We start from the raw sequence: 13,548 nt of genomic DNA, 5'->3' as shown, positions 1-13,548 counted from the left end.
CTCCTGTTATATTATACTCCCTTTGATCCTTTTTATAAGTCACTTAGACTTTTTACATGCAATTCTATGTGCTTTGACCACCTACTCAAAATTTAATTTTTTAAAATTTTCTTTTTCTGAATTAAAATATGTGTCTCATATTTTAATTCAGAAAAATAAAATTAAAAAAAATTATTTTAAGTAGGTGGTCAAAGCACATAGAATTGGGTGCAAAAAGTCTAAGAGGGGTGTATTGGATTGAGATTTTAAAGCATTTTTTTCATTCATGAAATCCGAGAGTATTCGATTGGGATTATTTGAAATCTATTAAAATATCGAGGTATTCAATTAGAATTTTAAATTATACTACAAAATCTGGTGGTATTTAATTAGGATTTTAAATTATGCTTTAAAATTCAATGGTATTCAATTGAGATTGTTTAAAATCCATTGAAATCTGATGGTGTTCAAATGCTGATGGAAATTTTTAGATTTTATAAAATGATGGATTTTGTTGGATTCTTCTATATTTTAAGTTTTTTGAAATCCTATCAAAATCTATTATGAGGGGTGTATTCGATTGGGATTTTAGTGGATTGTTTTTAGTGTATGGATTTTAATGGATTATATGTGATTTTGATTTTGTGCGGATTCTTGATAAAATGTCTGCAGAGTTGATAGGATTTAAGGACAATGCTTCAAAATCCCATTGATTTTGATGGGATTTCAAAAAAATTAAAATACACTGAAGAATGCCACAAAATCCATCATTTTATGAAATCCAAAAAAATCCATCATCATTTGAATAACATCAGATTTTAATGGATTTTAAATAATCTCAATTGAATATCATCGGATTTTAAAGCATAGTTTAAAATATCAATTGAATGAGTTCAAAAAAAAATATATCAATTGAATACCACCAGATTTTATAGCATAATTTAAAATCTCAATTGAATATCCCAAAATTTTAATGGATTTCAAACAATCTCAATCGAATATCCTCAGATTTCATGAATGCAAAAAAAAAAAAAAAAATCTTTAAAATCTCAATCCAATACACACATCTAAATTTTGAAGCATTGTACTTAAATCCTATCAACTCTGCAGACATTTTATCAAGAATCCGCACAAAATCAAAATCACATATAATCCATTAAAATCTATATAAAATCAAAATCACATACAATTAATAAAAATTCATTGACTAAAAACAATCAATTAAAATCTCAATCGAATACACCTTGTAACTAACTTACAACAAGGACCGAAGGGAGTATTGGAAAGAAATACATTCATAAACGGGACTCAAATCGTATACAGGTCGATCTCTGACCGAAGCCTCAGTTAGGCCGTCCGCAATCATCAAGGAGGCATGATGTGATTTTTTTTAGCCATTTTTGTATTTTTCTCTCTGTTTCCACTTACATTCATTGCATGCTAAGAATTAAAGCATCTTACCACTGGTTATGTTTCAAACATAAACATCGGAACACAAAAATCAGGAACCGTAAATACTGTGCTCGCGGCAGGGCCGGCTTTTGAGGTGTGTCAAGGGGACGATGGCACGTGGCTCCAAAATCATAGGAGCCTCAAAATTTAGAAATCAATATTTTATTTAACAAAAATAAATTTAGAGAATGAAATTGAATTATTTTTTTAAAAACTAGAATGAAATTGAAAATTGAAAACTATATATTTATTTTAATTCTATTCATTTATAGATAAATATGTTATGCCCAAAAATCGGCATGGGCCTCGGCAGACCCATAGTCATATATGGATCACGGAGGTGGGCCTGTCCACCTCTATTTATGAAGATTATCTGGTTCTCCTGGCTGGAGGAAGGATTGGGCTGTGGATTCTGGACTCAATGATTGTTCTAGATTGAGTTCCTTGGACTCATCATTCTAATAGGCCATCACATTGGCGAGCTCCCGCTACTTAGAAGATTTATAAAGACTTAAAAAAGACTCTATAGGGGTCATCATCCCTAAAGGTCATCATGAAGATAGAACATTGAGCCTAGGGCCTCACTATCTCATGGCCTCATTATCCTTGGGGGTCATTATAGATGAAGGTTGCCAGTCTTGGGGGGGATCCCCATTGTAATATCCCATATTATTAAATTTAGATGTGATTATTATAAATCTATTTGTCTAAATATTATTGTTGGCTGTAGTTGAAAAGCGAATTGATTATGTGAATAGTTTTATGTGATTATACTTGTTCAGTGGATTGATATGGATTTTACAAATTATGTGTCCTCCTTCTTTCTCTGATTCCGAGGACGGAATCCCTATAAGGAGGGTAGATTGTAATGACCCGGATTTTTAAAAATATTTTTATTAGTATTAAAAGTGATTTTTCTTTAAAGAAGGGAATAAGATTTAATATTTTATTCCAGTTTAATGAGTTTTCAAAGTTTTATATTTAAACCCCGGGTTATTGTGTTATTGATAAATGATTATATTTTTAAAACTGATTTTCATATATTGTTTCGAAAATTTTAGATGATTATTATGTGAATATATGTGTGATGTGAGTAAGTGGTATTGGTGGATTTGTTGGTTAATTAGTTATGGTTAATTATGAGTATTATATGATTAATATATGAAATTTTGTGAATTTTATATTATCTGGTTTATTGCGTTAACTGCTCATATGTGTTCGTATTTGAGAGATTTTAATTTCTATATGCTCAGGAGAAAATATAGTTTATTTGGATATTTTCATATGGATTTATGGAATGTTAGATGATTTTATAATCGATTTACGGATTTAATTGCGTATATTTATATTTATATATTAATTATTTGACTTCCGTAAAACCGTCCACTCGTAACGAGGCAGCAAATTTTCTTCCCGGAAGTTTCGAGAAAACTCACCTTTAGCCTAATTTGAATATTCCGGACACTTTTCGTGTTTTGACTTTTTCGATCCGGAGTACGGTTTTCCCCGGAGTCGGTCCGGCGGAGTTTTTCGGGTATTTTAATTGTTGATAATTATCTGGTTTGTCTCGATATACGTGAAAGCCAGATATTTTGATTATTATATTACTTTTTATCGAAATACGTGCAAATGGGACCCCCAGACCAATGATTGAGTTTAAAAGCCCCGTTTTGATGATTATCTCAAAAACCAGTACCGATTGGACCCCGCTTTATTAATATAAAGCTATTAATACGTATTTTCATGTCATAAACGATCCAAAGGGGTACCAATTATTTGTAAATATAAATAGCCCTTTCTACACCTTATTTTCAACCGTAAATCATTTTCACCAGTTTCTTTGCACGAATACCGAGAGAAACCGAAGTATGTTCTTCGTGTTCTTCATAATCAAACGAAGATTTGGAGGTGTTATTGGAATCCGATGGAGGTGTACGAATAGTCAAAACGAAGCTATCGACGCGTAGAATCATGTTTAATCACCCGTTTGTACGCAGATTTATCAGGTGATTTTACATAAATTTTACAAAATTCGAACTATTTTGATGAATTTTTGTAAATGATATTTTTTGATTGATTTGATGATTCCATGTTGTAGAGCATCTCCTGCCATTCGTTTTCATATATTATATGTCGATTTTTGACTTCCGTATCATATAGAAACATGGGTTTGATTCTTGAGGTTGTGTTCTTGAGTGTTCTTGAGTGTTCTTGAAGCTTTTTAATTGAAATTTGGGGGTTTCTTATTCTGTTAATCTGGGCAGTTTTTGATGTTATGGATGTGTTCATCTTGATGAGGGGAGTCGAGGGATGTGATCAAAATCAGTGTGAGAGCTCGGATGAGAGCTCGATGGTGTTTTAAAGCTTCGCCGGCGGCGAAGTTTTGATTGGAATTTTCTACCGTTTCGTTGCATGTTTGTTGATTTTAACCATATATATAGGTTCCTGGTAGTGTGTGTATGTAATCTGGACAGTTGAGTGGAATTTGGTGGCCGGGAACGAGTTTTCCGGCGAGTTAGAAGGTGCCCGGCGGCTTATTGCTGTTTGGTCACCGAAGTTATGAAGGTGGTGAAGTTGTTGTACCCAAGTTTTAAATCTTACAAAACACCCCCTGTAACTTTGAAAAGTTACAGTTTAAACCTTGGCCGAAAACTTTCAAAAACTTACAAAATAAACCTTTTGATTTAATTTCCAAAAATTGTTTTATTTAATTATTTTTAAATTTCAAAAATAGTTTTTAATTATTTCTTTATTCAAAAATAAATCTAAATTGATTTATTAATTAATTTTGATTAGTAATTAATTATTTTAATTGGTCAATTAATTTAAATATTAATTGATTAATTATTTTAATTAATTATTAATTGATTTTAATTGGTTAATTAATTGGATTTAATTATTCTTTTTGATTTAAAAAGTCCGAAAAATAGTTTCGAGCTTTAAAATATTTTTCCAAATTATTTTCAAGGCTCGATAATTGTTTATGAATGATTTCAAGTCCAATTTCAAGTATTTGGGACTTGATTATTTATTCGAAAAGTGATTCTTTTATCGATTTTAATTTCGAAAAATGTTTAAAAATTCTAGAAAATTTCCGAAAAATCATTTTCAATTCGATATTTGATTTGACATCAATTGGGATGGGAAACCTTATGAGAAATGCACTGTCAGCTCTCTGTTTGATGCGTTATTATACCGAAAGGGAGTTAGAAAACGGTTTTGAACATATCTTTTGATCCGTAAGGCGGAATCGAGTGAAACGAAAGAGAGATGAAAGCTTATAAAGCCTATTTTAATGTGACATAATAATAGGATTGAGTCGAGAATGTGACTATGTGTTGTTTAAAATGTAGAATGTGAGTATATGTGATCTAATTGCTATAAATCGATGATTACGTGTTAAGTGATATTTGATAAATGATTTATATGACATAGTGTCATGATTTGATTAGTATTGGATAAGGACATATGGATTATAGGAATTGGAATTGGTTGATTGGGTGTTGATTGAGATAGGATAACAGGTGGATAGTCTTATACATAGACGAAACGATGTCGGATTTTCGATAAGGATTGATATGATAATTGATTGGTGATATGTTATGTGGAATATGATTGATTATATGTTAGAGTCAAAGCATGCTTATGTGTTACGTGGTATGTGATATGTTTAAAGGGGTATATAAGTGGATATCGATATACGTGATATGTATATGCGATATATTGTTTAGTGACTATAGCATTATCTTATTCTCGTAAAGGATTTGGACGAGACGTGTACGCTCGAAGACGTCAGAAAGTCGGAATGGTATTGCAAAGCGAATAAGGGATGATTGAGTAAGCGAAGCGAAGTGGCGAATAGAGTATAGCTAGAGATGGTCTAGAGATTACGAGATGCATAGATTGTGAAAGTGGAGAGATGAGATAGAGATGTGAGACTGGAGTCAGATTTAAGGCAAGTATCATACACCCTGCTTTTGGATATATTGCATATTCTGATCCATTCTTTTCTATATGTGTTGCAAGTATCCTAAACCCTTTCTCTTGGATATATTGCAAATAATCTGATCCATTCCTTTGGTGTATGTTTCAAGTATTCATACCTTTCTTTTCAATGTTCGAAAATGCGAGTATTCTGACCCATTCTTTCTAATCTTCAAGTTTCTAAAGAATTTCCGTTTTACAAATTAATTCGAAGTTCAGATTGTCATTGAAGCATGTGTTGCTCAGTGATAGTTAGAGCTTTGAATGAATTGGGATCTTCTTGATTATTCAACCCGCCATTGTCATGCTGGTTTAGCAGGCTAAATTCAGTTGCTTAGCCGATAATGGAGGATACTGAATAGTTGAGGATTTCCTGAACTGTGATTTATGAAATGATGGATCATGATTTATGAATAGATTATTATCAAAGTTTGAATTGGAATTATTCTGTTGTTGATGATATTTATGATGATGTTCTGTTGATTTACATTGGCTTCTTGAATTGAATTAGAGAATTGGATTGTTATTTTTATATAAACCTGTGGACCAGATTCGTGGTCATGTTAGGCCAATGAGTGCCTTGGATCCAGTGATAGAGCATGGCGGGGCCTGCTCGGGGTTAGTGCGGAACTGATCAGCTGCCTAACCTTGGTTTTAATTAAAATGTGATAGTCCAATTCAATAATTCTTTGGAAAGATTGAATTTCTCAGTTTAAATGCTGCAAGGTATTGTAAATCATTCTATACAATACCATGAACTCATGAACTCAGGTTGAATCCTCTTATATCTTGAACTCGTGAATTTCTGTTATATCACTTCAGAACTTTCATTGTTATTATTACTTGCTGAGCATTGTTGCTCACTCTTGCTATTCTCTTTTAACCATTTCAGAAAGGATTAAAGATGAATGGCTAGTCTATGATGGTGAGTAAAGTTAAGGCTAGGCGAGGAGTCAGAGGTGTTAGGGATCCAGTGGTCGAGAAGTGTCCAGGAAGATTGATAAGGTTGATGCTAGCTCGAGTTGTGCTATTGAGATTCAGATGTAAGTCATAGCTGGAATAGTTGACAGTGATTCTTCTTATCGAAGATGATCTGATTTGGTAAGAGATGTTGTGTAATAATAGTGTTTGATTCTAATTTCAATACTGTAACCTGGAAGCGATCCTGTTGTTTTGGGGGTGAAGATGTTCTCTTTTAAATCTTTTATTTAACGTCTTTCAAATCTTTTATTAAATGTTTTCAAGTTTTAAATTATTTGGATTCATTATCTTTAAAAAAAAAATACAGGATTTCAAAAGTGTTTAAAAATGGGTTTTATGTGGTGACGTCAGAATCCAGACCCCCGGATTCTTGGACCGTCACACCCATCCCATGGCTCACTCTCCAGCTAGGCCTCTAGGCCCTTTTCTACCTCAACTACAAGGTGGCCTTATCGGAGAGGTCAGGTGCTTTATTCTACTAAGTCCTTTGGGCTCTCATCATCAGGACTACGCCTTCCATTTCGGGTTACATCACCCCATACGAGGATGAACGGGCTCCCTCGCCCCATAGAGGATGATTGGGCTCCCTCGCCCCATACGAGGATGATTGGGTTCCCTCGCCCCATAGAAGATGAACGGGCTCCCTCGCCCCATACGAGGATGAACGGGCTCCCTTGCCCCATAGAGGATGATCGGGTTACATCACCCCGTAAGATGATGAATGGGCTCCCTCGCCCCATAGAGGATGAACTGGCTCCCTCGCCCCATAGAGGATGATGAAGATGTGAAGGCTCGTGCCTGGACCCGTTGGGCCCACGAGTATGGATCTCAAGGTCTTTACCTCCGCTTATTGGATCATTATCTACATTTCGACCAGCTCCATGACAGCCTCTTGTCATATGGGCCTAGGCCATGCGAGTACGGGCCTCTTTTGACGGCAGCCCTCAAGGTCCTACGGACCTGGGCCCTGATGGACCGGACTGACACTTAGCCCATGCTAAGAAGTTTGGCCTGTAAGAACTACGTGGTAGCTTGAACCCCTATAAATAAGGGTACGTAGGCCTCTTGTGCTAATAAGCTGATTCTTGATGAGAAACGTCTGAGAACACTTTCTCTCTTTCTCTCGAGGATCAAACCACAAGATCAGCTACACCATCCATCACTCTCCGTCCCGTGTTCTTCGGATATTCTTCCTACAATCACGTAAGTGCCCACATTTGTTGTTAACTAATTTCTCCCGTTAACAAAATAATTACATAATAATCTTATAAATTAGTTTATTATGTCTATTTGCATTTTAAATTCTTTTATGTTGTATCTTTTCTTTTTATATAATAATTACCCTTTTATTAAATGTTTTCCATGAATTTCATTCTTTTCAAGAATTATAGATATATCTCAAATGAATAAAACTCAAATTTGTTTAAAATTCATATATTAATTTTCCATAAATGTTTTAAGTAACCTGTTTTAATTTTATAAAAAAAATAATATTTTTATTTTTTATCTAGTTTTTATTATATACATATTTTTTAGTTCTTGAGGCCTAATTCATATTTTAGCACATGACCCCAAAATTCTCTCAGACGGCCCTGGCTCGCTGCATAAACTAAAATATTGAAGAATACTAGAACAACTAGTGCTATAATCCGATCCGGGCAGCTCGCGAGCTCGCCCGGCTCGAACTCGTTTTGATGGGCTCGGCTCGGCTCGTTTAGTTAATCGAGCTCGAGTTCGGGCAGAGGTTTTGGCTCGTTTTGTTAAACGAGCTGGCTCGGCTCGACTCGTGAAAATTAACGAGTCGGATTCGGGTTGCATTTTAGGCTCGATTTAGTGTTAAATTAAACGAGCCGGCTCGCCCGACTCGTTAAACTCGGCTCGTTTAACTAAACGAGCCAGCTCGACTCGACTCGTGAAAATAAACGAGTCGAGTTCGGGCAAAGGTTTAGGCTCGTTTTCTTAAACGAGCCGGCTCGGCTCGACTAAATAAAACTCGGCTCGAATTATGCCCGGCTCGAAACTCGGCTCGCCCGGACCGAATAACAGCCCTAAGAACAACCCAAGATGTTTTAGGCGGATCTTATATTGAAAACAATTCGGACTTGTCAAGACAAAAGATACGACGCCAATCTTATGATCCTCTGTTGTTTACATAGATAACACCGTGGCCACATCGATGCCGGCATATGAAGCTAAGTCAATTCTACGTAGTATATTAACAAGTTGCTAGTATAAGTGCAACTCATCTTCCATATCTAAGCATTTTAATTTCTTTGTCCTAGAAATAGACATGGATGATTTATTTCCAAGAGCAGCGAATTCAAGCCCTTTGACACCTCTAGGATTCCTGGACAGAGCTGCTGTTGTTTACGGAGACTGCCTTTCTCTGGTTTACGGCGACACTACCTACACTTGGTTAGAAACTCGTGACAGATGTCTCAAACTCGCTTCTTCTATTTCTCGTCTTGGACTGGGAAGAGGCGACGTTGTGTCCGTTATAGCGCCTAATATTCCAGCCATGTATGAGCTCCATTTCGCTATTCCTATGGCTGGTGCCATTCTCAACACCATCAACACGCGCCTGGACGCACGCACCATCTCTGTCATTCTTCGCCATAGCGAGTCGAAGCTTGTTTTTGTGGACTACGAGTCGAGTTCGGTTGTTTCAGATGCGGTGTCTATGTTTCCAACAAGCACTAAGGCACCGCTTTTGGTTTTTATTGCGGACTTGGGGAGTGAGGACTCCCCTGCACTTTCGGCGATTGATTTTCATTTTAGTTATGAGAAAATGGTACAAAATGGTGATGTGGATTTCAAGTGGATCCGGCCTAAGAGCGAATGGGATCCACTGACATTGAATTACACCTCAGGGACGACTTCAGCTCCGAAAGGCGTGGTGCATAGCCACAGGGGAACGTTCATCGTGACATTAGACTCTCTAGTGGGATGGTCTGTTCCGAAACAACCGGTCTACTTGTGGACTTTACCCATGTTTCATGCCAATGGTTGGAGTTACACCTGGGGAATGACATCGGTTGGGGGCACCAATATTTGTCTCCGGAAATTCGATGCTCGCACCATCTATTCGGCCATTAACAGACACGGAGTTACCCACATGTGTGGTTCCCCTGTAGTGCTCAATATGCTGTCCAGTTATCCTGAAGCGAAAGCGCTCAATTCCCCTGTCCAACTCCTGACCGGAGGGGCTCCTCCTCCTGCAGCCGTGCTTTTAAAAGCCGAATCCATGGGGTTCTTGGTGACTCATGGTTACGGGCTCACAGAGACTGGCGGAGTCACTGTTTCATGTGCTTGGAAACTAAAATGGAATCACCTCCCGGCTACTGAGATGGCAAGGCTCAAGGCTCGACAAGGGGTGAAAACAGTGGGGATGACTGAGGTGGACGTTATTGACCCCGAATCCGGTGTCAGTGTCAAGCGAGACGGAACAAGTCTAGGAGAAATAGTCCTGAGAGGTGGGTGTTTGATGCTTGGTTACCTTAAAGACCCCGAGGCAACCGCCAAGTGCATGCGCGAAGACGGATGGTTCTACACTGGAGATGTCGGTGTGATGTATCCGGACGGCTACTTGGAGATTAAGGACAGATCCAAGGATGTGATTATAAGCGGTGGCGAGAATATTAGCAGCGTGGAGGTCGAATCGATCTTGTACACACATCCTTTGATAAACGAGAGCGCGGTGGTGGCACGGCCTGATGAGTATTGGGGAGAGACACCTTGCGCATTTGTGAGTTTGCACGAGGATTCGAAGAGGAGGGAGTTGAAGGACAAGGACATTATAGAGTTCTGCAGAAGTAAGTTGGCGCATTACATGGTGCCTAAGACAGTGGTGTTTATGGAGGAGCTTCCCAAGACATCAACTGGTAAGATTCAGAAGTTCGTGCTCCGAGAAAGGGCCAAGAAGATGGGATCAACAAACACTAGGAGTCGCATGTAAGAAAGATAATAAAATGTCTGCCCTGCACTACCCTTGATCTGATAACAAGCACCCAGAGGCATGCAGTTCGGGACCATTTAACTTATCTGTATCTAAACATTAATTGAGTTTTGCTTTTGCAATTTCTGCGCACACATATAATATGTAACATATTTATACTTTGTTATTTGTAATTTGCTCGCCTAGTCATTCTCCGACTTTCGTATACCGTAGAAGTGATGAACCTCGACTATTCCACTAAAACCATTGTGCTTTCCTGTTCGGAATAACGGTAGAAACTAGGATTACATACTAGGGTCCAGGTGCTTATCCAATATACACCTTTTTGACCGTTAGGATTAATATCCACCAGCCAGGATTATAACAAAAGTTTAATATGTCCGGCGCTTGTTAATCGCTGGACAGGGAAAATGATCCTCTCCCGCGGTTAAAAAGTGCTGGACAATAAGTTATAATCCTGACCGTTGGATATTCATCCAACGGCCATAAACCAGTGTGTTGGTTAAGGCCCCCGGCATACATACGTCAAGGACCAGCTCCCTCCATACATACTATTATACCCCGAAAAGTTATCTATATTTATTGACAAGTAATGCTACGTCCACAAAATTCTATACAGAAAAGTGTACAGAATGACGTGAATTCCACTATTTTCTGTACACTTGCATTCTTTTGTTTAGTTTTTGGCTCTTTGTTTTTTTCTTTAGCTTTCAGTTTCCAAATATACAGCTGCTTTTGTATAAGCAAATATATTTGTATTATAATTTCAATATATTTACATTATCCAATGTGTATTTATTATATATATTATTATTTTTTTTATAATTTGACATTTTTCTTTATACAACAAGAATATGGTAAATAAAATATGTGTATACTATATACAACTAGAACTTTTATAATTACGTTATATTCGACTAGCACTTTTGTTATGCATGTAATTTCAAATGTTTACTTTTTTTTTATTACAAAAATTCTTTCGACGAATTTTAAATTAAAATTTTATTTGTATTTATTTTATATTTGATGTATTGTCTTTCTCTAAATTAGTTAACATATTTATTATATATTATAATAAATTTTATTTTACTATTCATATGTGAACTTTAACAACAAATTTATAGTAAATAAAATATATTTATACTATTAAAATATAGAGAAAAGGGGTATTAGATACACCTGACACAAATATACCTTACATCAGGTTAAACAACAGCCAGGCCCATAGCCAGGCCCATTTGTACTAAAAACACAAGACTCGATCACTATTCACATTTGAGAAAATCCGTTATCTTCTTTGTCACTTTTCCATCAAAACAAACAGATCAATCATATTTTCACATCTTTATCGTGTAATACCGTTGATCAATCCGTCTGTGTAAGTTGCTATGTTTTAGTGAGGATATAATTACAGAACTTAGTTATTCCTTGTTAGTATTCTGCACTTCTTCATACTTTTGTATACTGCAGTACGGCTATTATTGCCCATGTTGTAGTTATATAGTGGATTCCTTCATGTAATCTAGAAATTAAATGTTGTTCTGCACTCTGCTTATCCATTGTTCTTCACTTTTTAGTCTATATTCCTTATTAGCATCCTGCACTTCTTACGACTTTCTAACTTGACATGATTTCTAATTCTAGTTCTTTATGCATTGGTGAATAATTTTTTTGTGTACTGCAGAACTTCTATTAGTGACCGTGTTGTAGTACAGTAGTATCGTCATGTAAGCTAGAAAGTAAATACTGTTCTGCACTACTTATCCTTTGTTCTTCTTCTTTTTTTTCACATTCACTTTGATCTATATTCCTTGTTAGCATCCTGCACTTCTTCATACTTTCTAATTTAACGTGATTTCTACTCCTAGTTCTTTATGCATTGGTGAATTGTTTTTTGTGTACTGCAGTACGTCTATTAGTGACCGTGTTGTAGTACTATAGTGGATTCCTTCATGTAATCTAGAATGTAAATATTGTTCTGCAATACTTATCCATTGTTCTTTTTTTTCCAGAGTCGCTTTGATCTATATTTTGAAGATTTTATTCTACTTTAAGGCTGCTTGTCGGGAGTATTATCATTGTCCTATTTGTTGCACTTTACTTGGGCCGCTACTTGAAGCAATAAAGGATCTAAATCAAGGCCCGAATTTAATTTTTTCTATTGGATTGGCTCACTACACCATCATGTGTTACACTTTATCAGACGCTTACAACCAAATACAGGCTCACAAAGGAACTCATCCTGTGTTCTTTCTTTTTTTGTTGCTGCACTTAACAATGCTCAAATGGCATGGACAAGAATGCAAAGATCATGTTGATATAATCAAGTTTGAATGCTCTGTAATTTCAGCTCTTGCAGAACCAAGAAGTATAGTTTAGATGTTACTTATGTAGTGTTGAGATTGTGTATAAAATAGTCTTGGTTATCTAATCTGTACAAAATTTCATGACAAGTTATAAATGGATATTGTAATTTTTTGTGCTACATCTTTTAAATGATCAAAAACTTCATATTCTGATTATTTCCTATGTCCATAGTTCCGAACAGCTTAGTACAATTGTAACAACTAATACCCAGATCAAAACTTCATCGATTGCCGGACACACCACTAAACAATAGTATAGAACACTACCTTACCAAGCATCAATGACTATTTGGATTGAAGTACAAATATTAAACTTAGAACACCCAACAGATAATCAAAATCAAGATTTTTCAAATTGTCATTAAATTGTCAGGTAAAGAACATACAATACAATCACTAGTCAACTTTTTTGCAAGTACTCCTATAATGCCCTGTTTGACCACACAAACTGCAGTTTCTTTTTTGTTTTAAATCTTGAGCTTCTTGCATCCCAGTAGGAATACGTGATGCACTTTTTGGTCTGCCTTTAGTCTTGCACTTGGCCGGATCACGGATAGTAAAATTTAACTGTGTTGCTTGAGAACCTTCTTCCGTGCTTGATTCCACATTGTTGGTCAACAATGGAGACAATTGTATCTTCTCAATTTCGTCAATCCTTTTCAGCCACTCATGTATTTTATTCTTTAGTTCTTCATATAGCTCCTTGTGACAGATTACTTTTTCATATACTTTGTTGAGATCACCCCGTAATATCCAAGCTTCCAACGCTGTAACCCCTTTTGATGTATGAGTCTCATTAGCTTCAGATTCACCATAATTCTGGCAAGATGT

The 13,548-nt window shown here is 36.2% G+C and overlaps 1 protein-coding gene across 6 annotated transcripts; it reads left to right on the top strand.

Annotated features, from left to right (window-relative positions):
* Positions 1–2,111: 2,111 nt before the first annotated feature.
* LOC108211838 (2-methylpropanoate--CoA ligase CCL4) lies at positions 2,112–12,852 on the top strand. Of its 6 annotated transcripts, XM_064089352.1 has the most exons (3): positions 3,228–3,437; positions 5,193–5,386; positions 6,308–10,540. In XM_064089352.1, the coding sequence occupies exon 3, from the start codon at positions 8,687–8,689 to the stop codon at positions 10,349–10,351; it is 1,665 nt and encodes a 554-aa protein (XP_063945422.1). In that variant the 5' UTR covers positions 3,228–3,437; positions 5,193–5,386; positions 6,308–8,686; the 3' UTR covers positions 10,352–10,540. The 6 variants fall into 6 exon arrangements, 4 of the variants coding, with proteins under 4 accessions (XP_063945422.1, XP_017239032.1, XP_063945423.1 ...); XR_010290036.1 differs by lacking the exons at positions 5,193–5,386; positions 6,308–10,540 and adding an exon at positions 12,364–12,852 and having other exon boundaries at positions 2,112–3,437; XR_010290037.1 differs by lacking the exons at positions 5,193–5,386; positions 6,308–10,540 and adding an exon at positions 3,696–4,092 and having other exon boundaries at positions 2,112–3,437.
* The last annotated feature ends 696 nt before the right edge of the window (positions 12,853–13,548 follow it).

This window comes from Daucus carota, chromosome 3 (assembly GCF_001625215.2).
Source record: "Daucus carota subsp. sativus chromosome 3, DH1 v3.0, whole genome shotgun sequence".
NCBI classification, from domain to species: domain Eukaryota; kingdom Viridiplantae; phylum Streptophyta; class Magnoliopsida; order Apiales; family Apiaceae; genus Daucus; species Daucus carota.
Note: the sequence above shows the minus strand (reverse complement) of the source record. Positions and strands in the feature narration are given on the sequence as shown.

Bases quoted from the DNA above. Each gene is read 5' to 3' on its own strand.
- LOC108211838 (XM_017383543.2), top strand. From the start codon at position 8,687: ATGGATGATTTATTTCCAAGAGCAGCGAATTCAAGCCCTTTGACACCT.